General features: G+C 35.3%; 1 protein-coding gene across 1 annotated transcript; it reads right to left on the reverse strand.

The window, feature by feature from the left end:
• Positions 1–423: 423 nt before the first annotated feature.
• On the reverse strand, positions 424–27,517 carry LOC119708456. The gene is made up of 8 exons (XM_038154919.1): positions 27,318–27,517; positions 23,352–24,248; positions 17,401–17,551; positions 15,225–15,355; positions 7,855–7,964; positions 7,652–7,720; positions 5,182–6,076; positions 424–596 (listed from the first exon to the last, which is right to left on the reverse strand). Exons 2-8 carry the CDS (start codon positions 24,226–24,228, stop codon positions 424–426), a joined length of 2,406 nt encoding a protein of 801 aa, XP_038010847.1. The 5' UTR covers positions 24,229–24,248; positions 27,318–27,517.
• Positions 27,518–27,805: the final 288 nt, after the last annotated feature.

The following is a 27,805-nucleotide window of genomic DNA, read 5'->3' on the forward strand; positions in this document are numbered from 1 at the left end:
TGATTTTATTAGCATATGTATTTGGCCAAATGCACCCAAATGTATTGTGTTAGTTACTATATAACAAAATAAGGACACGTAACTTGTCTGTAGGAATTATGTTAGCAGGGTAGACATTGTCACATTTGACAAGAAAGATGGAGTAAGTAAGAATTTTCTTTGGAATATTTGGGATCTTACACGAATGATTTTCAAGATATTCACATTATGAACTTATAGGATAAGGTGTTAAGCACATGTTTCAGGTCCATGCAAAATCCCTTCTGAAAGAACAACCTTTTCAGTTGTAGAAAAGATACAAGCAAAGAAAACAATTAACGCCAAATAAAGCTGTTACTTCTTGATTTGAGTTAGAACAAGTTTCATTCCAGCAAAACTTGTATCTTAGCACTCTCACGGCACAAGAGTGGCACTGCAATATCTTTATATGACAACAGCTTGAAGTAGTCGGAAACAGATCATGATGTCCAATGGGATTGGAGGTTGAATTTCATTTCCATCCAGACGAAGGTATCGAAGGCGAGGGATGTTGCCATAATAACCGTAATCTTCTTCTAGGGCAATGGAAACTGGGCATATCTGAGTACCATTGACGCCTGAAAATGTAGATCAACATGTTAGGTTATTTCCAGAGAAAAGTTCATGAAGATAAAATTCACTTAGGATACAAATAAAGTAAACTTCCACTGATGTTAGCTTGGGAGACTGTTGCTTTTGTTTCCATTTAAATACTTTGTTGATTGGAAACAAACATCTTCATATAATGTGATCTGGATCAGTGAATCACATATTTACTGTGGTGCAATGATGAAAAAAGGCCATTAGATGCATAATTTATCCTTGGACAAAGGGGATACTAAGTTATACGACTACATGGTAACCATTGAGAAATAGCTCTTTACACTCTGAGTGAGCAAGGCAAGATTACTTCTGAGGGGTTTTGAACATCTTATTTCAATGAAAGTACATTAATTTTAGGCTGATAATATTCCTTAATGAAGATCTTGCATTCAAAACAATAGCAGTATTGAATCAGAGGAATTTTTTGTGTAGTGTTTTTAATTTTTAACATCTGTACTTTTCTGTTCTCTGACATTATTAAGTGAATTTGGTTCTAATTGCAAGAATATAACTTGTGCAATGGGATATTTTTCTTCCTAATCTGAAAGCTAACAAATCCTCAAAATTCTACATACATCACACATAATTTGTTTCTGTACAGATAAAAGTTGAAACTATGGCTTCAATCATTACCCATATTCGGAAGTGTTGAATAGCTTGGGCTTTTTGTCTCCTCTAGGTTACCTCTGCACTGTCACTTGGCTAAAATGCTTTTTGTATTTTGTCTTTAGTTGTTAAATAGTCAGGCAGCCTCAAAACGGCCTCTAGAAAACACTGAAGTGGTGTTTGTTTATCAAAGATGTCAAATGCCTTCCACCAAATTATGATATTTTTTGATTGATCTAGCTGCTTGAGGATCTTGGCCCCAGACTAACTGCAAAAAAAAGTGACTGGAGAACGTGTATGTAACAGATTTTGTTGAACAAATTTCTTTACTAACAAAGAGATAGGAAAAAAACTTCTCCCTTTATATTTAGTTAGGATACCATGCACAAATTTTCTGACTACAATCCAGAAAATCAGAGAAGTGTTATGAAGTAAAAAAACAACATAACTTACTTACTTTTTTCCCCCCATAACTTACTTCCTTTTTTTCCCTCCACTCTATTTTGAAAAACTGCCCAGATGTTTGCAACATCTTGGAAGTGGACTCTGTCATGGAAACTAGATAAATACATCCAGTTGGCCAAGGCCCAAAGCTTTTGTTATATCTATGATAGCAAAATGTGTTTGTTTATCTTGTGAAATTTGATTAATGTTGGCAAAGCTTTTGGTATTATTGGAAGAAACGAGCTAGAGCTTATCTTTATGTGTGAATTTACAACACAGAAAGCTTAAGAATTTTCATTACAAAGGCAGCTATTTAAAGGTTTAGGTGAATCAACACTATCTAGCAGAAAATATCTGCTTTGTTTGATCAGCACTACTGTTCATAGAGAAAAGATGGCTTCAAGCATGTCCTAAATCTCTGTCTTCTCTGACCAAAAACTATCTCACTGCACTGATTTTCACTGGGTTAATTACTCCAGCCTTGAAGTGAGGCAGCAGTTATCTAACCACAGGCCACCTAGGAAGAAGTTATTTCCTGATGATGTGTGGTATGAATTGGTTTGGGTTTTATTATTCTCTTTCCATAAACAGTAAATCCTATCCAAACTATCAGGGCAGTAAAATCCTTTCTTTTTTTCTGTCTTTCAATACTCTTCATGGATATATTGCTGAATTTTATTTAAGTAGGAGGAACAGGTCATTCCTTCCAGAGGTACAATTCACCTTGCCATGATCCATTTAAAAGTAGTGTCAGCCTAAGTAAACCATTTAGACTCTCCGTATAAACTCAGAGAGAGATGAATACTTCCAAAAGGGGACTGACAGCTCCTTAAGATGGGATAAATTTCCCTATAAAACTGTGTATCCCTTTCCATTGAGTAGGAGGTCTGTATGACTACCATGAACTAAATAAAAAATCTAGGTTAGTTTATTCAAAGAAGTTGAATTCTACCACTTATCAACAGAATTGCTATGTCCTTTAATATTTAAACATAAAACCAAGAGCTGCTGTGAGGGAAAACTGCCAAAGAGGTTCTCATTAATGACTAATGTTGTATGTCTGCTGAAGAATGCAGATCTTTTTCCCATAAAGCTTACAATTTAGGAACAAAATTTAGATACATGGCCCAGGGATTTCTCCCTTTCTCTAAATCTGGACTAATATTAGCTCACAATATCTATCTTGGCCTCCTGGTGTTCTTCTGGGGGAACTTACTGTTTACTCCCTTTCATTTGTGCTTTGATAACACTGTAATAATACCTCCTGCTTACCCTCGCTCACTTGTTACATCATTTCATACCTTCTCTTTGCTTACTTTTACATTCTCTTCTCCATTATTTAACAATTCCCCAGAGCCTCACATGTATATCTCCCAGGTAAATATGTAGGCATGTGTGTTTTAAAATGCCATAGATGTAGTCATATGTGTTTTAAAATGCCATAGATCTAATGTGTTGCAAATCTGTTGGAGCCATAATTAGTTTTGGATTTAAGTTGATTTTACTTCCAGAATTAGAATAATTTTTTTCCTCTGTGTATTGAGATCCTTAGGGAAGTGATTACAGGTCAAATTCTTGTTCCACTGAGACAAATGATGAGGCCATCATTGGCTTTCCTGGGCTTCAGAAGAAGACCTTGTATCTTCATAAATGGTCTCTGGAGAAATAAGGCCGTGCACTTATATGAAGAATTGATATTACAAAATAGCATACAGTAAAACATAGTCAAATAGTATTTACATAGAAATGCTGATGTCTGAACCCTTACAATAACAGTATAACAATGATTTACCAATAGAAAATAAAGCAGTGATTTGCAGTTGTGAAGAGAATTAATGTTATAAAATGGGCTTGTACTGCACACATAAAAGTAAACCTTCAGCATGACTCTTTTGTGAAGAAACCAGATCAAGACTTTACAGATATTTTTCTTTCAAACCTTTTACATTGATTAACCTAAAGTAATGACTGATCTGGGTTTAAGAAGACAAAACCAATCTGCAGAATTAGCGTCAGCTCTTATTACTATAGCCTGATGGAATTACATTCCTTGTTTGCAATCCTAAAGGCCCTTTATGATATTATCTATTAGAGCAAAGTCCCATGGAGACTGTCATTATCCTTTACTTCTTGAACCATTCTTACCATTATATGTGGTAAAATATCTTTACATGATACCCAAGTTTCATTTAAGGTATCAGGTTGCAACTATTTTACATTCAGTTACTAAGAATTCCATTTTTTTTTTCTTTTTTTGGCTAAAGTCAGTGAGCCACAAGCCAACTTGTGCTTAAGTTGACAAGGATTTTTGAAAAATAGTAAAGGCATTAAGGAATACAAGATTTGTGGAAAAGCATCATTAATCAGTTTCACAGGTCATGTGTCATTGGAATGTGAGACTTGATTTTGTACTTACTACAAAAGTTAATTTTCATGGTCTTAAGCTTTGTCAGACTTATTCAGGGAAGGAAGAGGACTGAACAGCTCTTTAAATACTACCTAGACACAAAACTGTTCTTAAACTGGACAGGCTACATTCCATTGATTTCAATTTAGTGTCCACTCGAAATGACAGAATAAAGTCTTCACCTGAGGCCTTGCAGTGAAGCAATTAAAATAAATCTCTTAGTAACCAAGGGCAATTAAATATGTTCAGAAACAACATCTGTCATAAGCTTTAACACTAAATAACAGATAGAATTCTTGCAGGCTACTTAAATATGGGCCAGTTATACTTTTTTAAATATACTTTTAGATTTTTATTTTGCCAAATGTAATGAATAAATATAAATTATCAAGGACTATCTTCATTTCAAAGGTCCTTGTTTTGGGCAAAAGCCAAACCATTATTTTTAGTATATTGTTGGACTACAGTGGCACAAAAAAAAGAGGTTAAGGAAGATGTATTCAATTAAATCACCATGATGAGAAGATAAATATAGAAACTTGGCTTCTTTCTGTGCAGTGGTGAATAAAAAGTCATCATTTTTATTTTGGCCTTTGGGATGAAATGAAGTACTTACTGATTAGATACTTTCATTATATAGAGTATGTAATATTCCTAACCAGCACACCCCCTCTATACCTGGATGAATTTGGAAACAGTCCTGGACATGGAACTATTGGTACCAACAGGCTTCTGTTGCCTTGGGTACAAAACCTCATCTCATTCACACAAAATGGAAGACTTTTGAGGACATCAATCTTAATAGAACAAATATGCTGTAAAATAAGTAAAACACAAAAACATTTTGCTCAGAGAAGTGGTGGATGCACCATCCCTGGCAAATTTCAAGGTCAGGCTAGACAGGGCTCTGAGAAACCTCAGCAAATGTCCCTGTTTATTGCAGGAAGGTTGGAATAAATGACCTCTAGATGTCCCTTCCTTCCCAAATTATTCAATGGTTCCATGATTTTAATCACTTTATCTCAAGGAGCCTTTTTATAGTTAAGTAGATATTTAAAATGGATATGGTTGTGAAATGTCCCACACTGGTAATGCACACTTACTTTTGATTTTGTTGTGATCAAGATGAAGGTGCTCAAGGTGAGCATTGATTGGTGGAATTTTAGTGAGCTGATTGTGAGACAGCTGTAGGTCTAGAATAGATGAAACGTTAAACCCACTTGGAGGTATACCATCATCAGATAGTTTATTGTAGTTCAGCCTAAGGAAAGTCACTTTGGGTATTGCACTGAAGTAGTTTTCTGGTATAACTTCAATGGAGTTGTTGTCCAAAAACAGCTGCAGTGTATTAGCTGGAATGCTTAAAGGCATTTTCTTGAGTGAATTTTTTGCTATGTTGAGCTGCATAAGGTTGTTGAGTCCTTGGAAGGTGTCACTTTGAAGAGCGCTGTCCAACAAACTGTTCTGGTGCAGGTCTAACATAGTAAGGTTTTCCAAGTGGCTGAAGACTCCTTCTGGGATTTTGGAGATTTTGTTTCTAGCTAGTCTTAGCTGTTCCAGACCCACTGGTAATGGGGCAGGCACCTCTTCCAATTCATTATCTTCAAGGAATAAGTAAAGCAGTCTTTTCAGCTTGCTCAGCACACCACTCTCAATCCCACTGTTTGTGATCTTATTCTTGTTCAGATTTATCCATCTCAGATGAGTGGCATTCGCAAAAGGCTTCTCTGAAATTGTTTCAATTTGATTGTTTTGAAGATAGAGGTACCAAATTCTGGCTGGAATTGGAGGTATTTCTTTAAGTCCTTTGTTATCACAGTATAAGGCATTGGGGAAACTAGGAGGACAAAAGCACTCCTGTGGACACTCAGAAGTATAGTGAGACCAATGGCCAGGATCCAGATCATCATAAACTTGTCTCACAGTTCGAGTCCACACAGAATTGACCAAGAATAAGAGCAAAAGGCTTGTATAGACTTTTAGAATCATGGTGTTTGCCTTGGAAGGGGAAAAAAACAATTAGCTGTTTCTCAATAAAACTCCCTAGTAGCATACTAGATTAACAATACAATTTTGCATATAAAATAATATTTCCTTTATAAACAGCCAGATTCTTTCCTCTAGGGTGGTATGCATGGCCTGTTAAGGAAAAACTGAAAAGTAATATAAAAGGTATAAAAGGTATGTATAAAAGGTATTCTGTGCTATATGTTGATAAACATTTCCCTGATTCAGTTTAGGCTCCACATTGGCTACCAGTTTAACTGATGTTCATGCAAGTATCATTTCAAAAAATATGAAAATATGGGTAATTTTTAGACAATAAATCAGTACCTCTTTTAAATTTGTGTAAGTTTTCCTGTACAGACCTATTATCTACATTATATAATGGTTAATCTTCAGAAAAGATGTCATTGCCATAATGATATAAATACTATTGTACTCAGTGTTCCTCGGTTTAAAATTAATCATACACTCTTCTCTGTTTTTGCTCTCTCTTAAATTACAATGACATCTGGATCAGATTTTCCAGGGTCTTTTGTCTTCATTGAAAAGTGGAAGATCAAATAGTGTTTTAACAGCTGTTAGTTGGGCATGTTCTTAAAAGCTTGGAGGGAATATGTTTGACTAATCCATTCCCCGCCTCACTCACTCTCTCGTATCCAAAGTTACAAATTTCCTTCCCTAAAGCAAACAGACAAAATAAATGCCTGCTCTAAATGACACAAAAAATATGCCCTAACCAAATTATATCCACAAGAAGCAAATCCTGACCAAACTATTCATATACATTTATGCATCTTTTAACTATTTTTCCTCTTAATTATTTGCTTTTTTAGCCCCTTCCAAAATTATAATTCTGAACGAAATTATCACTGGTAATTTACTCAGAAAGGAAATATTTGTGTAGCACAAAAACAATGCCTTACAAACTCTGTTATCTTTCTTACTGGCCCATGAAGATTAACAAGCATTTTGCACTGTAGAGGCAAAAGACAGCTGAAATTTCTGGTCAAAATAAGGAGGTTGGTTTTGACAAAAATAGTATTTAAATAAAAAGTAAATTCTCTCATAGAATTAATGCATAAGTAAGGTTAAGAGCTCAGTTCAGTTGCTGCATATGATACATAGTAATTTAATAGTTTTCAACATTGTTATTAGCAGTACCAAGTGCAGAATCCTATAGCTTTTCCAGCCCCAGAAATTGCTATCTGGAAGCATTCCAAAGAAAGGGACAAATAAAGTATTTCTGAAGAGTAACATTTCTATTTCGCACAGTGAATTTGCCACCCTCTTACTCTGTAAATATTCATAACCTTAATAACACTTTAAAAAAAAGAAATATAAAGCAATTTACCTTGTTAGTCAAGTTCCTGGAGCTATCTGAAGCCAGTTAGAAATCACTGTAAATTCACTGCTTTTGGCTGCTAACCCCTGTGTTTGTTTCCTGTCCTCCTAAGAATTAACAGCATATAAAACTGGAAGTACATACTAGTATTCCCAGATGTATTTCCATGCACACCTTATTAGCTATTGCTTCTAGTTTGACATTGTTTCAGAGTTTGGGCTTACCTCAGCTTTCTTGGATCTTCTTCTCTTTCTATTGGTCCCTGTTGTTAGACTGTAATAGCTTGAGTCAGGCTACAAGCCGTGTTCTAGGAATACAGCCTCATATATACGCATCAGTGCTTACAGCTTTTAACCCCTGAAATAGCTAAGGCACCTCAGCACCTAGGCAGGGAAAGGAGGAAAGCCTGGCCTTAATATCAACCAACCACAGAGCTGAAGGCATTTGATTTTTTATGTTCTATCCGATGAGGGGAGCTGTCTAGAAGAAGCAGGTAGCCCAAAGTGTACATTTGTTCAAGATTTTTGTTAGAAGATACTTTACATGCAAAGATTACTTACATCATAACTCATTCTCATAATACCTGACTTGGCCACAAAGGATTAAAACCAGTGCCATCTGTTTCTATGGAAATATTTTATTTGATTTTTATTAAATGCAGATGCTGTCATGCCATTTAAAAACAAAATTCTTGATTAGGAGAAGAAGAGAGCAAATACATTTGCTAAGAAATTTTTAATAACATATTTTCAGTTCTTTAAAGATTGAATCTTACCTTTTCTTTTTTGTTGAGAGAGATAGTTACATGTATTTCTACAAAGTTATAATATTCCCCAGTGTCTCCTGCAATTTTCTTTCATCATTGATCTAAAGCAAACTCTTTGCAGCCAACTTGCTCTCCAAAGATAGACATATTTCTCACATTAAGTATTTTGGAAGATTTTTGTTTTCCTTTTTAGTCCAAACTTAAAATAACAACTTCATATCAGAAAAACTATTCATGGTCAAAGCGGGAACAATGACAAAAATATTTTAAGGGAAAAGTTAATGAAAAATATTAAAAACATAAAATATATATCCTCTTACTTTAAATGAGTTATATTAGTTTTAAAACTTAATTGCATAATTATTTTAATTCAATTTAATCTGTTTGATTTTAACCATTAAACCTATAATAACCTATTTAGTAATTTTAATCCCTTGCTTCTTAAACTCAGAATGTCTCAAAAGAAGTTTAGAAGCAGAAAACACCAAAAAGTAGTCAAAAAAAAAGGAAAGCAAACCTTAAATATATGGGCAGCTTTCACTGACTTCAGTGAGGCTAATGTTAAACATATAATATTTTTTTTCATTAGTTATGTTTGAACCACCATGTTTCTTGTTTATGAAAAAATGCATCCTTACCACCACTAATTTTTGCATTGTTTATATGCTTAAAAATAAAACAAGTGCTTAAGTGTTTCACTCTACTAGCACTCCAGACCCTTCAACACCTCTTAAAGATTATCAGGGATTTCTTACAAAACAGGTGTGAAACTGATTCTTTCATGCACACTGAATATTTTAATGTTTTAAATTAGATTAAATTAATTTACATCTATGCCTAAAAATAAAGGTTCTAGTTTTAAGCAGATGTACTAATTATAGGACAAAAGCCATAAAAACTCCCAATAATTATTATGACTGTCACTTTAAACACCTAGAACTTAAAATGTTTAAGACTTGGATCTCCTGCAGCAGAGCTGGTACCCCACATTAGTGACAAGGATGCTTATCAGCTGGAGTCCATCCAAGGGAGATGGGGAGAGGCAGATGCACCACTGTGTGAAATTTAATATAGTTGTAAGTCCAAATGTCCTCCAGTTAAGGAGGCGTCACCATGAAAAGTGCATTTGTGATTCTTGTAAACAACAAGCAGTGCAGTATAAAATTGCTTTGCTTTTGTGCTAAATCTTCACAAAGTGAGAAGACAGAATATGGAGGCCTCTTTGCCACTAAAGAAAGAGCTGAGTCCATCCCGAATGTTGTACTGAAATTGCGAATGCTGATGGCAGATCTCTGCTGTGTCACCCCCAAATGCATGCTTCCAGATGTTTACTTTTAGCAACAACAAAAAAGATTGATTTATCTAATGCTTCATGGTGGTCTGAATTTACCTGCTATTTTTACCTGCTAATCATGTCCAGATATTCATTATGTTATCTCAGAAGTCCCTGGCAAAGGGACTTGCTGTCTACCTTGTGGCAGGCAGTGGCACTATTTGTATGAAATACTGTTCAACAATGGGTCACAATCTGCCCTTTGTGGATTTAGAGGCCAGGTATTTGGTCCTTATCAAACACACATTTCCATCCCATTCTAAGGAGGAGCCCTTCACTAGGAGAAGAATATAGCAAAATACATTTTCTAAAACTTCCTCTATAATGTGAATTTCCATTTCTTCTCATGCAAACAAAGCAGAAAAAAAATGACAAGAAATGTCTTGAAAACCAAAAAGCAAGAGTGTTTACAACTGTCATACATATTTTCTTGTATGCTCCCAAAATTTTTTGAAATGTCTCTGCGGAGAAAAGTGGTTGCCTGGGTGTCTCAGCAGATTTTGCAGAAAGCCTGCTTTCCATGAAGCCTTCAAGATTATGCACATATCATGCATTTGTTGTGTGGAGTCCTCCATCATCTGGTGTAAAATATTTCTTATTTAAAGGTTGCACTTTATGGTGATAAAGTTTTACAGACTAATAAAAGACTGTGGCCAAGATTTTCAAAAATGACTAATGGTTTGGGAGACTTTTTGTTTTGCGGATCCAACCAGAGACTCTTTCCAGAACCTTATTTTCAGTAAGAGACAGTTAAGAATTTTGTGTTAATGAGGTAATTTTTAACTTGAGAAGCTGAGAGATCAAAGGCAAATATCAGTGAAACTCAAAGTGCTCCTGAGACCATGAACAATCTCTCAAAAAGTAACAGTATGAAAGGTATTTGTGCAACAATAAAAGGAAGTGGAAAAAATATTACAGTAAGAAGACTGTGGATACCCACCCTGAATTTTGGAGATAATTTCTAAGAGATACTGTTGGGTTTGTTCTAGTTTGAGAAAGATGTCTGAAGCTATTACAGGATTTTTACTGCATGTGTCTCCTTTCAATCCACACTGTTAATCAAGAGAATTTGTATTTAAAAAGTATAAAAAAAGCAAAGAGCATCAACAACTGCAGGGGATAGTAACATCTTGAGAGAAGTAATGTACGTGCTTGAAACTAAAACAGCTCACAACCTTGAGAAAGACTAGAAGAGTAAAAAAGACAGACTAGAAAGACCCATTGGGAGGAGAAATGGGCAATTGGGAATGCTGTTTGGAGCTGTTCTGTTTTAGCATCAGAGCTGCTGACAGTGAAAAAATGCATTGCTTTCTTTCAGTAATGGCTGCCATATGTCTCAGATTGAATTTGAAGCAAGGTCTGTTAAGCATCAAGCATGTGTATAGTTCATCACCAGCAAACCCAGGAGTGTACTGCAAGCAGAGCTTACTCATTAGCCCTGTGCATTGCTCCATTTAGCAAAGGCTGTAGTTCAGGGTGCCTAAATTTGGGCAGTACTTTACTAAAAACTATGTGCCTTGCTCCACAGGACAATCAGCATCTGAAACAGGCTATTGAATTGTCTTCATGGTTACTAGAGAAAAGGTAGTGCTTCAAAAGCTGAGGACAGTAAGTCCAATTTGTTTATCCTTCATCCTATACTCCTAATGGTAGCTCCAGACATCTTCATGGGGTTGCTGACTTTTACTCAGGCTTCAGTCTGGCTTTTTCATTTCTGATAACAGGCATGTAGTGATGTCTCTCTTTCTGCATCGCTGGTCTGAGTTTTACCCAGAGTCAAAAAGACAAAACTTCTGTTTCTGAACAATTCACTGACCACCAGACAGTGATATAGCTGAATTAATAATATCTGCTGCTCCTTTTAAAAAACAGCCAAAGGTCAGCAAGATCAAAGAGTCTAAAAGAAAGCAGATGACTGAGCCCTTCAGGCTAGCCCAAGGGACACTGCAGACAGATCAAAGGACCAGCCCAGATGTTCCAGACCCTGCTCCTATGGATGTATTTTACTCTACATCATTCCTAGGGAACAAAAGAAATTAAAACAAAACAGACTTTGGAGAAGGAATGCTGCACCTCTACTAGAAGTCTAGAATTACCTGCTTAGACTGCGCAGTGGAAGGAATTGCATTTTTTATCTAATTAGGCATTTTTTGTGCATATTCAGGCAGCTGAAGTAAAGGGAGTTTACGTGGGGAGCTTTCTGTTTAGATCAGAATACATTGGTTAAAGAAACCCTGGGGAACAGTTTGACTGGCTTAATTTGTTAAAAGGAGATGCCACCTGACCTCTTGTTTATATAGGATTTAGGAAGAGAAGATCTCATTCTAGAAGTCCAGAAAAAAACTTCAGCACAACTTTCTGCACAACTTCACTCCCTTATCAAAACTACAGTGGGAACTGGGTAGCTTAGCTGAAAGAAATGATTGCAGAGCAACACTTCAGAAAAGAACAACTATGGAAAAGGGCTCAGCTTTTATGGGAAATATATTGGTCTCCTGAATATGCTTCATTAAATAATTTTTTGGCACTTCGTTCGCTTTCTCTCTGGTTTGAACTCTTTACTACAATGACACCAAAAAGGTTCCATGACACAATTCCAAAATCTGGTATTTGTCTTGGCTTGCTAGGTTTACTTTAACTACTATGGAAATGTTACTGTCAATCTCTTACTTTACTTTGTTTTCATGATTTCAACAATTTCAACACTGAAACAAATCTATCTCACCCTGGGACTCTCTTTTTAAAATGCTAACTGTATCTCAAATTAAAATATCTAACATGGCATTTATCAATTGCACACATAAATTGAGTTGCTGGGACAACGTGTAGCTATTTAGATGATTTATATTTTCCAGACAACTAATGGTAAATGAAAATATGTATTAGTGATCTGATGCCCATTCTGTAAACATGTATAAGTTTTGAACCATAGACCATGAAGGATTAAATATTCTGAGATAACATAAGGATAGCGAAAGAAAAGTGGTTTTACTATCCTTTAATTATATCCTTATCCTTAATTTGTTAACTTCTGTTTTCTTATTTTCTTCTGTTGTTAAAGAAGTCCAAAACTATTTTAAATAATCTTTATTTTAGATCTCCACAGTAAGACAATAGATTTCAAGTTTAAATTTACAGAAAGTTCTGTCCTCTAAAATGAATGACAAGGGTTTCATAAAAGAGAATGCCCACAACTTAAAAAAAAATAAATTTATTCCCTTTACAGTAATGATCTGCTACAGTGATTTTGCCACATGGGAAATTCAAGGTTCAGGGGCTTTTTTAATATTTAGAAAGAAAAGCCAAATGACATAAGCTATATGAAAACTCAGCTCTTATTTTCCATTAATTGTAGTAATTTTTGCTCTAATTTTTAATGCAGATACTCTTGGGAAATACTGAAATTAAACATTAGACTATGTGATTTTTATTTTCTTAAATTGCAATATCAGTCATCGCTTTCAAGAGCTGGTATTTCCCAAAGCACTTGAGTTTTCTTCCAGAGTCCCAACTTCAAGCTCAAATCTCACTCACCATGACTACTCCAGTCACTGATTATCCTTTCAGATGGAACATGTTGAAACAAAGTCTGTATTGTGTAGATGAAACTCCTCAACACCCAGCACTTTGAAGCAATCTGACACCACCTTTTTCTTTGGAGACAGCTCTGGAACCCAGCTCCAGAGAGAACTCACTGCCCATCCCTGTGCAAGCACCACACAGTGCTCCACAGCTCTAAATAATGACCTAAATAACCCTAAACAATCCAAGGGGTGCTCTTCAACACTACCTGCCCTTTTCTTAGATGATACCATACTCTTCATGGTGGCAGCTGGGAATCCCAGCAATAAATGCCTAGTTCCCTTCTGCATTTCTGTGTTATACATACCTCAGCTCAAGGCTGTGATTTCCATTAGGAGCAACACACCTTTCCTTCTGAATCGAGAGCAGCAATAATAATATTGCAGGGGATGGTTCTTCTTATCCAAACTTAGGAACCTATACAAAAAAAAAATCTAGAAGTGAAAGCCAGGAAACATTTGTTCATGTAGTTTAGAAACCAGTGTGTGTAGTAAGATGGATGGCAAAATCACATGATGTGCTACTTGAAAGATGATGGAAGTAGGAATTTTGAAAGACTTGTTTATCTTCAAGACAGCTTATTATGAAATTGGTTTATAATATATCAAACTTATAAACACTTCCAGTACTTCTGTCTGGAATATTTTGCATGTTTCAATGAAAGTGTTGTCATTAATGGAAATATAATTTTACAAATATTATTTAATAAGTTCCAAAGTGTCTTCAGAGTTATTTGAATATGTGCTCTAGTCAGGTTGACCAAATACCATGACAAATTTGTATGCATTGTTCCACACTGGGATTCACAGAGTAAAGACAAAATTGCTTTTTTTTTTTTTGGCATAGTGCAGCAGCTTTTCTCTTCTTCAGAAGTCAGGTGCATTTGACCAAATCCCTTTGTTTCCACACTGTCATATGAAGTCTGTAAAAAATATTTATCTTCTCATGTATTTACCTAATTTCTTCCCTTTCTTCTTAATTTATTTTCTGTTTTTCATTAACAATTTCAGAATGAAAAGGTACCTGTACCACAGAGGTATCACATAAGAGGGATTATACTTAAAAAAATTATTCTAGTAATCAAAACTTGTTAAAAAATATTGTGTTATCTGATATGTAGATTAAGAATTCAAGTTATGAAAATGAAGATAATTCACCTCTTAAAAGAGGTAGAAGGGGTTACACCCACAAAGCATCATGTTTATTGCACTAAAGAATAGCAATATGTACATTTTAGCCCACAATCACAATCTTTTCTCAGAACAGTGTGATAAAAAGTGCTTTAGCCTCTAAAGCTGCTTTTCTTTACCTAATGAAGTGATAATTTGCCCTGGTGCTTGAGCCTGACCTTTCTACATTCAAGGTGAAGGTCCTAAAGTGCAGCTAGCACTCCTTTTTCATTTTAACTAATGTTGAACTTTTCAGACAAAGTAGAAAATAGAGTTATTTCTGTGTGAAAGTCTTAAGGCAAACTAATTAAATTCTTTTTCTTACAGATGGAAAGCCTTTTAATCAATATCAGAATCTGAAAAAAAAAAAAAATCATAACCAAAATGTCCTCAATGAGCACTCTGTCCATGAGGATGGTGGCATGTTTGCTAGTGCTGTCCCACATGGAGAGTTAGAAGGGATGGATCTCTGATTTCACTACCACTACTCAATAAATCATGGCTTAATATGGGAGCAGATTGGCACAAGCCAGCAAAGGTAGCGAAAGAAAGATTCCACAGTTCCTGCCTATGGAATCTATATCCAAATGTCAACTAAGTTAAGATTTTGTGAGTATCATAGGAGTTGAAATTATGGACTGGAACCTGAAACAAGAAATTTTCCACATGAATTTCATGCTAAACTCTTCAGCTGTAGAACTGGTTAGTAAAATTGATATTTTCCCCCATTGATTACTAGTATTCTTAGAATCACAGATTCACAAAGTTATAAATAAGTTTGAAGAAACATCTGAAGATTGTTTAGTTCAACCTCCTTCTAAAACTATGACTATCTTCAAAGACAAATCTGTCCCTTAGGGCACTGCCCATGCATGTTATGAAAATTTCTGAGGATGCAGAGTCCGCAGCCTCCTTGGGCAATCTGTGACAGTACTTTATGAACTCACTGTGAAGAATTTTTTTTGTATGTCCAGCTGAAATTTCTCCTTCTGGAACTTTCTCTTTGCTGCCGTTCCCTTTCACCATGCGCCCTGAAACTGGACACTTTTTCTGTATCACTCTTTTAGGCAGTGGCAGACTGCAGTAAGACATGAACTGAGACATGTGGTATGGTCAGAGAGCCTAAGGGAAGTACCTTGGCATTACCTGGAAAGAAGGTTGAGGGAAGCTCTCTTAACAGTGTCTAATCTATCATGAGTTGGACTGTTCTCAGTCTCACTGTTCACACTCCTTCATTTTGCATAAAAGCAATCAGTGTACTGAAACAAGCTGAAAAGAATAATACTTTTCTGTTGTGTTGTTAGATTACAGCAATCAGGTGACATATCTCATTATCAGTTTGTGCTCTACGAGTCTTAGTGTTTAGTATATTGTTACATGAAGGGAACAGTTGGGTTAAAACCTCTCTGGAAATGGTTAAATACAATTTTTCATTCAATTTTCTTTTCTTTGGGGTGTTTTACATGCACTTCCTTCTTCTTTTTCTATGTTACAATGTCTAGGTGCTATTCCACAGTGATTCCCACCCTGATGTGTTCAGAAAACCCCAGATTCAGACTTCATTCTGCAATTAAAATTTCAGCCAACTTGTAATAAATTTTACTGTCAATCCTTCCTGTACATGGGTAAAAAAGCAGCAACATTTATGAATTCCAAAATAAAAAAAAAAGAGGGAAATATTTCTATTGTTTTCTGAATCTCTCCTTTTGTTTTAGTCCCAGGTTTCTTTGTGAATTTTGTTTTGATTTTGAACATCTGGAACTGGCAACATGCCGACTAAATGGTTTGGTATGAATTGGTTTGGGGTTTTTTTTCAGAGGTGATAGTTTCTGCTTTTGCTATAGAAACTAGCAAAGTTGCTGTTTGAGTGTTTAATAGTCTAGTAGTTGAAAAGAAAACAGTACCCGTGGGATAATCTGTACTCGCAAGCAAGCCACTTACAGCTCTCAGTTTCTAACACATTTGTTTTAGTGTGTTCCAAGATGCTGACAATATTTGGACTATTTAGCCCTGAATGGAACATACTACCATGTCTTTACCATGTGTAGCTGCATTTTACTCACCACCTGTGGTTTCTGAGAGATTTCACTGTTCTTTTGACAATACTGAAACATTAGTTTGCACGTTTTCATAGTGCCCTGATTCCCATACTGCAAACTTCATAAGGCATCAATTTATTGGCCAACGCAAGTGTAGTGGCGTGTGTTACGTTATGTGTACAAACATATTGAAACGTCAAAGTAGAGAAAACAGTTTATTTAACCTTACAATAAATTTTAATAATGATAGAATAGCTTAGATTGTCTTGTCCTAACCTGGTGGGTTTTTTTTCATTTTATAAAAGAAAGCATAGTTGTCAATGATATGGACAAAAGGACACTATTTGATATGTTTTATTTTCTACAGTCTGGTTAAAAATAGCATGCAAGTATTTGAATAAAAATATTTGTATATATGATTTATTTTGAAATAACAAGTATACCAGCAATGAATAAAAATCTTACCATGACAGTTAAATGAAAGCATGACAAAAAGAAGAGTAAACAATTATTTAACCTGAATATTTTTTCCTTGTTATCTTTCGTGTATTCCATTAATGTAACAATGTCACAGGCTCTGAACACATATTTTCACAAATTTAAAATTGTTCATATATTGTTAAATCATTTTTTCTTTTGCAGTGGGTAACAATATATAAAAGGCATGATGATTAGGAAAGTTGGACAGGAATCTTGTACGGACACAGGCCAGCCCATACTGCTTACTATAACTCAAAATGAATCCCACCTCACTTCCCTGTGAGTCTTGAACCTGCTGGCAGATATTGCATGCATGAATATAGAATTTTATGAAGCTGAATCTTTTTAATCAACTCATTAGCCTGGTAAAGACATATTTTGCAGATTTGGTAATTGTTGTGCTTTCTAAATAGAACCATTTGTAAAAATACACACACAATCCCATAAGTTTGCCAAGTCCTTGCTAAATATTCACAAACAGAATGGATAATATGCAGATTGACACTTGCTTTAAGGCATATCCTAATTTTAAAGCACTATCATGGTGTGTTATTCCTGCAGTTACTGCCCCTGGAAGGGAAGCAGATGATCACAGGTATCTCACTCCAGGGAAATCTCAGCGGCCACCCGAAGGCAGTTGTACATCTCCTGTGGCAGGTCAGCCCGAGTGAGGTTGTTTCCATCCAGGCGCAGATGTGTGATCTTGGAATAGGTCGTTGGTCCAACCACCTTACAGAAGCTGCTCAATGGGAACTCTGAAGCAAAGAGAACAGAAATAAGATGAAAAACATGAATAATTAGGACAAATAGGGCAAAATAATTATTTTTCTGCTTTTTTAAAATTTCAGTTGAAATTTGTGACCTTAATTCATTATACTATTTTCAATATTTTGCATTTAAACTGATATAAATCCCTGTAAATTTATTAGAACTTGAGGGACTTGTGTGGGAAGAGGTTCTTTCTGTTAGCTGTGAGAGGTTCAGAATTTCAAGACTGAGTTTTTCAAATGCCATTTTCTTCCAGTACAAGTTTGGCTTTAAGACTTCAGATTTTATTTAGAAGTCTAATCTGGCATTTAGATAAAAGGAAAAATTACTCTTAAAAAACCACTGAGATGCAGAGGGAGGAATCAGTCAGTTTGTGTACAATACAATGGAAGGGTAAAACTGTTTTATAAGATATTGAAGGAAGTAAAATGTTTCTGGAGAAATTGAAACCGTGATGCAGATTTACCCTAAAGAACAGGCAGTCCAATGGGTGTCTGTGTATTTTGTATGTATTTTATATGTGCCATTTTGATTTACCTGTTTCAGGATAAAATTTGGGTCTAGGGTTGGAGAAGAGTTTTACATTTCATCTGGGCAGTTGAACCTTTCCACATCAGAATTAGGTGAGTATGAATGCAAAAATTACTTATAAAATATATATATTTATTGTAATTTATATATCATATTATATATTGTCTCTATTCAGCCGGAGGATTATTTTTGTTCACGTAGCACCAGATAGATCTTGAATGGAAATTTGTCTCTTGTCTTATAATCAGTATTAACTGTAAGGTAGAAATTACATGAATCACTGAAGTTCTCTGCTCAGTATGAAGAGCACACACCCACCCATGTTATATACCTCTTTCACGCAGAGAAGATCTATCCTCAGGAGAGAATGTATGGGAATACATACATTCTGCATGCCACATTGTGTAATTTTGCAAAGAGGGTCTTCATTCATTGTTTCCTTTGAGTCAGACAGGGGATTAGTCTATTGAAAAGCTCTATAACTACTAAAGAAACAGTCTGAGAGACTTGCTCTTCTTCAGAACACTGACATCGCATGAATTCACACAGAAAATACTTTAAAAGGTTAAAGGGACTCCTTCAATGAACCCATGCATCTTGTAATTTCTGAGACATCAAGTTAGTATTATCAAAATCAAATGCCATTTGATTTACCTTTCATAGGTCACATTTTGTATCTTTTCTACATGGCTACTTAACTAATCTAAGAAAGTATGACCAAATTGTAGTACTAAAAGAAGTGGAGGAAGTACCTTTCATACCTTCTCATAAAGTTTTGGATTAACATTCTTCTAATTGGATTCTTCCAGGACATGCTTTACAATAATTTTCTGTCACTAATGAAACACGGCTTTTGTAAACTAAGCATAAGTGTGCAGGCAGCCGTTTAAAGCATAAGAGCTTAGGTAATATTTTGGACAGAGCTATGATGTTAAGAGTGAGTAAAGACTCAAGTACCATCCACAAAATAAGTTGAGTAGGAGTTAAGGAAATATAATTTAATAATATATATATATTATAATTGATCATCAATTTGATTAAAGCAAATCAAAGAAGTTTTGTGTAGAGTGCAGCCTTCTTTTGGAAGGGCGAGACATGAACGGCATCCTTTGGGCAGTCCACGTTGTAATACAGTAAAATTTTAAGACTTCAGACCAATTCTGATACTCTTCTTGTTCAGAATGTACCAGCAGAAACAAACTAATGATTCTTGTTCATTGAGATCATATGATCTGAGACATGTCTATAGGATTATGTCTGTGTGGAATTTTGCTGGAGGAAAACATAAATTCCTGAGATTTTAACTCATTTTCTTGGGCTATAGGCTATGTCATGGACTATTTTGTTCCAGTTTTCTTCAGATAACTTGGGTTTAATTTGTAAAGTTTAAAATAAACCTGAATTTTAATGTCAGTTTTTTCTATCTTCTTGTCATTCAGGAATGACATAGTAAGTATGTTTGTGCTGACGACCAGCACTTAGAAACTTTATAAATTTAAATTTTAGGGTTTTTTTCATATTGTCCTTTTGAACACAAATACTGACATTTGATTGCAAAAGAAGATATGCTTATACAAGCTGGATAGATGGTTAACTACTCAAAGGACATAAACTTCATACACGTAAACCACAAAATTTAGCTGTGATAATAAAACTCTGATCTGTGCTGACTGTTTATGAGACCAAAACCACTTGGGAAGTGGGTGGAGATCTTGGCCTCACAGAAGTCAAATAAACTCAGTTGAGGACCTCAGTGGGATTTTGTTCCAGTATTTGATCCACATCTTTTAAATGTGGGTATCAATTTTTTATACTCTTCATATAATTTTCAGTTAAAGTATATTAAAAAATATTTCATTTTAGTTGCAGTCTTTACTAGCAGAAAATAAGACCAGTGGTTCTTGTGAGTGCACTTGATGAGCTGTTACCTGTATGATCTGTATGGGGAATTGCAATCCTTTAGACTGGAGTACTGTGGCATCAAATATCTCTGTAGTTTACTTCCTCTTTTGTGACACTTATTCATGTTGCAGGTGAAAAAATGTCTTCCTGAATTTATAAAATTCAGGTTCAGAGACAGTGTACTTGGAATTTTTCTAACATATTTTCCCAACACAGAATTCCTGCATAAGCTAGACACTGAGAGAATAAGAAGTATTGGATGAAAACAGGATTTTCATCTGACAGTACAGTGGGCAATCCTAACAGGATCTGAAGTTCCATAGTCACTGTTGTTGGTCTCTTGCCCACTAATCACATGTGAAACATTTTTAGAGAGGCCATGTTAAAAAACTCCTTTGGGAATTGTTGAGTGAACCAGATAAAAGACCATAAAACACCTCCACAATTTGATGTATAGTCTCTTAACTGTCCTCTGGAACATTTTCATATTTCCCCTTTCATACTCCAATCATGTGGAGTAACCCCATTACTTCCTGGGGTTTCATGTGGAAGCAACAATTTTCTCCTTAACAAGTACAGATGAAATATGGAGAAGACCATCTTTGGACTCTCTTCTTGTTTCACTGAACCTCTTTGGTTCTTGGGTTTTTTGTTTTTTTTCCATCCTGCAGTGTTTCTTTTTGCCTTGAGGAGTCTGTAACAGAAGTCTCTGTGTCTCTGTGTGTGTTTGTGTACATGCATGTGTGTGTATATAATAATATTAATGTCATCTTAAAGGCATTTCAATTTAGAAACTACAGTTTAGGTTTGAGCTATGAAGAAAGCGAAAGCTTTTCTGAATCTTCCATGGTCCTACTCTAGCTTGGAGATCCAATGAGCACCAAGTACAGTAGATAAAAGTGTAGATTTGACACCTACAATCAATATAATGGATGTGCTTCAATTTATTAGTTAGAAATCAGAGGAGTGACTCTGAATTTGATTTCATAACAGTTTGCTGTCTGTTTCACCCACTGCTTCTTGCAACTCAGGGGAAACAGCCCATACTAAGGGAAAGCCAATTCTGCTACATATTTTGATGCGTTTATTCACCAGTTCCTGTTCAAAAAACTCAGAGTCACTCAAATAAGGTTATTTCTGAAACAGATTATTTTTTATGAATGACAATGCACAATGATTGTAGCAAGTCCAAGGTGAAACTCCTGGACAGTAATTTGGAGAAATATTCTTTCCAGTAATATAAACAAAGTTGGATCAAGATTATTCTTTCTTAGACAAATATAAATGTTAATTGTAAGCTTTAAGGTACATGAGAATAAGGGAAATATAGCAAGTTAAGAACTCTGGAGAAATATCTTTGTGTTAGTTCTCAGTATAATGAGAAAAAAACTTCAAACTAAGCAAGCACAAACTGAAAGATCACACCTTTTGAGTATTTGAGGACAAATTATCATTACTCCTTAGACAGAAGTCTCTCACTGCATATGGGTACCATAAGACATCACATGGAACAGAAGCTGGCCTAGTTTACTTTCATAAATCACTGGTAAATCATAACAATTTATTAAACAAAGGAACTGGTAATTGGTTTGAGGCTTAAATAATCACAGATCAACCAACTCAATTTCCCAAAAGACTAAGCACTCACAGCTGTAGGTCAGGTGTGAATGGTGAAATCCAAGGGCTTTGTTTGCCCTATATTTATGATTCTTTCTAATTAATTTTTATCCCACATTGTCAATCAGCATCTTAGGGAACCATATATTATGCCTGTGAAATGAAATAGCTGAGAAAATTGTTTGCTGAAGTCTGCTAGATTTTATGGTAAAGGAAAAAAACAGTAAATCATAATTCTGTTGCATCAGTCCATAGGGTAGCAATGATAGTGTAGCACTCCCCACACCATCTCCCAGAAAATGCAGCATTCCATGAAAAGCTAAAATTGTTTTCATAGTCCCTGACTCTGATGTCCTTGGAAAAGTGAATAGCAGCCAAGATTGGTACCTGGTTAACTTGCAAAAGGCTCAGATAATTCTAAGCAGGGAAAAGTGCTTATATCTCATGAGAAATTAAGAATCTTAATTTTGAGCTATTTTAGGAGTGGCAGAGTATCTGGTAGAGTTCCACAGGTTGCTGTATGTAGTGCCTTGGGTGGGAAATATTAACTCATTTTTTTTCCCCTCATCAAAACAAGAAACCCAGATGCACTAGGAAAAAAAAAAAAAAACACTGAGAAAAATGAAGCATGATAAATACAAAACATTTCAAAATACCTTGCCCTCAGTCTGGTAAGATCTGCACTAAAACTATTTGGTTTTAAAGGCTACATCTCCATGGAGTTAGCTATGTATGGAGTAGCTAACACTGATACTCTTAATCCTTGATGGATACAAGCAGGCAAACAGAAGGGAGGATTTTGTGGTTTACTTTATATCAACAAGCAAGATGATATAAATCCTCCTGAAGAACCACAGTCATATTTAGAATATCTCCCTCTCCATCAGGGACTGCCACTGACGGAGGTGCAGCTGGAGAACTTCTGGCGTGGTGGTGAGGCCTCCCCAGCTCTGCAACACCTCCTTGTCAACCCACGAATAGGACAGCCTTTGTGAAAGCCCTGTCTCTGCAGAAACCTTCATGGTTCATGCAAAGTGTGGCATTTTTTGACTTCAGAAGGAACAATTTCCAAATTGTAAGTGAATGGAGACAAACTTGCCTCCTGATCATATGATGTGCAAAACGGGAATGAAAAGAAAGAACAGGGGCAGCTCTTTGGATTTCAAGAGAGGTTTGGAGGGATGCTGCATGAGGTAAGGGAGGAAAGAAACAAATGCAGGTACTTTGATGTATCTTTTTCTCTGCATCTTGTGCCTGCTACCTTATGAATTTGTTGTTTCCTCCATTTCTCCTCCCTCCAGCATTTTGATTACCAGCTCCTGAAAGGTTATCATAGTTGTATCCTCACTTGACATCTCTCTCTTTTTGTCGACTTAAGAATTCTGAACATCTTTTTGCACTGATTGAACTTTTCATTTTTTTTCCTGAATTGTATAAGACCACTCCATTAGCTTCTGTGTAGTTACTCCAATTTACACAAGACGAGAGTTTGAGGAAAAAAATCCGCATCAGTATGAAAGCATAAATTTCTCATTTTAAGGATATATTGAGTGGCTATTCAGTAAATATCTGTCTTTTAACATGAATGTGGACAACTGTTATGTAAAGGTCAGTGTGCTAATAGTCTAACCAATACTATTTTTTCAGACTGGTTGATGTATTATTTCAGATACTTTGATTGACCACCAGTATTTAGTCTGTAGTAAACATTAATGAATATGTGCAAATTTAACTTACTGTTAATTTTATTGACTTGGAGGTAGAAGTTTTCCAGGTTCTCACTGACAATTGGAATGCTCTTCAGCTGATTGAAGGAGAGATCCAACTCAACTAGTGATGTGATGTTGAAGACATTACCTGGTATTCCAGAATCTGTTAATTTATTGTGGGATAAACGTAAATATTGCAGAGCTTTAAAACCTTGGAAGTACTCATCAGGAACATTGGAAATCTGGTTATTATCAAAATACAGCATGAGCAAGGAGTGAGGCAGTCCTGTTGGTAGCTTTGTAAGTTGATTGAAGCTTAAGTCAAGATACAAAAGTGAATTCAGGCCTTTAAAAGCCCCAGAAATAGAATCTGCTTTCAGCTGGTTGTTCTGGAGGTGAATAACAGTCAGATTCATCAGCCCCTCAAATGCACCAGGATTGACTTTTGTGATCTTGTTGTGACTTAATTGCAGGTCATCTAAAGTTTTGGGAAGTGGTCCAACAGCTTCAGTCAAATTGTTGTAGTTAATGTGAAGTTTCTTCAGGTTCTTTAGTTTAGAGAAGACTCTTCCCTTAATTTTTGAATTTTCCAAACGGTTGTGATCTAGAATCAGCCACTGTAGGTCTGTTACATTGTCAAATGTGTTCTCTTCAATTCCCTCAATCATATTGTTTCGGAGATAAAGGTATTTAATTCCACTTGGTACAATTGGAATGGTTTTCAGCTTAAGATTGTCACAATACATGGCAGTAGGGTAGCTTAAAGGACAATTACATTCTGGGGCACAGACTGCTGCGGATGGCCCAAAAGGATCATAGCCATAATCATCTCCAGGACCATAGTCATATTGGCAAAAAATGCCACTAATCAATAGCAGAAAGACAGCTAGGGAGTTTAGAGTCATCTTTCTAATGTCTCTTGTTCCTGTATGGTGAAAGGGAATAAACAGGATATAACTTTAGTTTTTTATCTCTCTCAGCAATATTTGAAATTTTACCACATAAATATTATATTTAAAAACTAATTATGGTTCCTATTTAAAGTTTTTAATTAAGAAAAAATATTTGGTTGTTAATATTACATTGCTAATAGTATATTACCGCCCCTGTCTTGTATAATCTTCCTTTGCAATGCAAAATTGCTGGCCATTTTGCTGTTGTAAGTAGAACTTTTTTTATATCTTTCTGCATTCATTGATTAAGTCACAAGAAAGATGGTGAAGCACAAGGTTTTTAAACTTGCCACAGAAGTTTTCAGTTTTGCTGAAGGCCATGTTCAGAGGCAGTTCCACCATTTAAATTCTACCAAGCCTTCCTAATGTGTTGAACTGTCTCATAGCTAAACATGTGGCTATTTGACTTAAGTTTGAAAGAGACAGAGAAATTAAAACTGAGGATAATGCTCTCATGCATAGTGTGTTGTTAAGATGTGTGTAGCTTGAAGCTCTTTTTCTCATGGATTATGATCTGTAAAGCATGGTCCACTAAGTTTCATAGTCACCTAAAGCACAAACTAATAGGAATATAAAGCATATTGTCTTTAACATGCCAAACAACCAGTATTGCATATGTGTGCAGTGGATCTGAAATGACTGAATCTGACAGTAGACCTGAAATGACTGAATTTCAGAGAGTGAAAATGTTCTTGCAAATTCTCTATACAACAAAGTTGTTGGTTACATTTTATGCCCATTCTAAATTAATTTAACAATAAAACACGGGCTTTACATAGTTAGTTTTTCAGTTCACATACAGCAAAAGGACATTTGGTGTCCTTGGAGATGTTTGTGATTCAGTATATGTGGGGTCACTTAGCTCTTTAAGGCATAGCTTTCTCATCAGGTACTCCACAAGGTGTCAATTAATCTGTGAAGACTAGTTTCTTGTTTATATCTCTAACTGGCTAGAGAGATGTTCTGCTGGAAAAGTAGGTCTAGAATCAATAAAGTCAGTGAGCTTTGATTTTCACTAGTAAAAGACAAGGCTCCAAGCACTCAACTACTGTTCAGAGGATGAGAGGATTAAGAAAATCCTTAAAACCTTTTTTTTTTTCACAAGGAATTTCAGAAAGTATGTGAAGCCTGTAAACAGACCACAAGACATTGATCTCAGATCTGGGCAATCTTCCAGCAAAGTTAGTCTTGCTATTGGAATTGTTACACGGAGGACTTAATGTTAAAGTGCAGGGCCATAGCTACAAAATTTTCCCTAATTCTAAATGTCTTTCCTTCTATTGGCTTCTTAAAAGCCATACTCTATTCTAGTGAGATAATAATCTCATTTAAAGAATCTCTAGGCAGGGTCTATTGATCTCATGCAGTACAGTACAAAGAATTTTTTAAAAATGTTCTTATGTTACCTCTACTGAATTACCCATAAAGTCCCACTGCTAGATATTAAGCTGCTGTCCCCTGAAAAATGAATCTGATTGCATATCATCTCCATGGTGTTGGTCCCATCACATTTACGTAATTACAAACCCTAGGGTAATCACTGAAATATTAGTTGACAGTGTAATTTTCTTTGCCTGTCTTTCATTACTGCATGAGAACATGCAACATGAACATGAGCTCGACCTTTAGTCCCCTGCTGGTATAAATAAGTACAGCTCATCTGAAAGCAAAGACTGCAGTAACACAATTCATCTCAAAATCCGGTCCTATTTAGGTACTAAACATTAATGAAAGGAAATCAAGTATTTCTGTATTCAAAGTATAAAAAGAGGGTAATGAATTCCTTGGACTATGCTCTTTGGCCTTATAGTGACATTTTTTACACACCTCCTTAATTTTATAGTTTTAAAATAATACAGACATTTTAAATTCAAATTCTATTTTTCTTCTTGTTTCAAATCATATCTGTAATGCTAAGTTTCATTATTGATATCATAGTCTTACAGTCCTTTAAACAGAGTACTAAGTTTTACTGGTCTCCAGAACCTGGAAGTAACTAAAATGTTAGATAGCAAGTGTTTTGAATAAATTCATCAAAAATTCTTTAGAGTTTATGTGACAGTTCTGTAGTTCGAGGGTATATGGGCATATGTGTGAGATAAAATTGCAAAGTAAATAGGAAATTTATTTAACTTGCTTTATTAATGCATTTCTCATTCAGGTATCTGAATGTCTCACTGTCAGAAGTGTAAAAGGTTAATAGATAATGCTTGTTTGTTGCACTCAACAACATGAATCCAAAATATAAAATCAGAATACATTCTTAGATGTTTATATTATAACATAAAAATGCTTCAATTATTTGCCTGTGCCTGATCTAAGCAGTTGTGTTGCAAAATACCTGTGAAAATATTTGTGAAGTTGCTCAGGCAACTTGCCAAAACATACTAAATGGTAACCCATGATTTTGGGAAAATGCTTGCTACATTAGTGTAGGAATACTATTCAAACTAAGTTTGACCTTGTCTATATTTCCTTAATCATTAAGTTATTGTGAAACAAAATAAATATGAAATTAACAGTCAATCAACTTTAATTCTGTAGCTTAACTTCTTACACAGTTTTCAAAAGACTATATTTTTTAAGTGTCACTAGTATATTTAAAATGTGCTTCAAAATTAATTAGAAATTTAAAAATACCTACTGTTTCCTTCTCATTGTTTAAGTGATTAAATATTTAAATATCAGGATATGTTGCCTTGTTGTAGAATGAATCAAAATGATTTAGCAAATGGGGTTTACAAAGCTCTCACTAATATTATGAATGAAAAGTAAACAGTGAGTACTCTTACACACTTCTTTGTACTGTATGTCAAATCTTATTCCGATGTAGAACAGAACAGACTGTAAAAAATTGCAACACTGATGTACAAAATATGTGAAGTTGTTTTAAGGAAACTGAGAAAGTGAATCTACTAAGCAACTGTTGATTTGTGCTCAATTTACAAATTGGCAAACTTATCCTGTCATGTTTTCATGTTCCCATTAAAGCTACATTTAAACAGCTGAACATTACGGTTAAAGCATGCAGCAGCACTTACCTTACTGCCTTCAAGCTGCTTTCCTTAATTCCCAGAGCAGATGCAATAAGAGGCTGTATCAACCAATATATGCTCTAAACAGTGTCAGGAGGTAAAAGTCTGCCAGATCCTCTGTGTTACAAGAGGGAAAAAAAAAAAGCCCTAGTCACGCTGTTCTCTGAAGCTGCTATGTCATCATGGTGATCTTGTGGTGTGGCATGTACAAAAATGCAGCTCTCTAATGAAGTGCAGGTGGATACCATATTTTGTACAAGGACAACCCATTTTCCTCCTGTGGGATCAGAGAATGATATTTCACAAACCTGAGAAAGTTAAAAAGCCATAGGTTTATACAAGATTTTTTTTTTTTGTATTTCAGAGGGAAAACACGTTATATTGTAAAAGAAATTGCAAACAGGCTTTTGTTTTCCAACTTATTTTATACTGCTAGACATGAGCTAACACATAGAACTCAGACCTCAATGCTGCTGTTCTTCTTCAGCCAAGTG

The sequence above is a fragment of the Motacilla alba genome, chromosome 1A, assembly GCF_015832195.1.
Source record: "Motacilla alba alba isolate MOTALB_02 chromosome 1A, Motacilla_alba_V1.0_pri, whole genome shotgun sequence".
Taxonomy (NCBI): domain Eukaryota; kingdom Metazoa; phylum Chordata; class Aves; order Passeriformes; family Motacillidae; genus Motacilla; species Motacilla alba.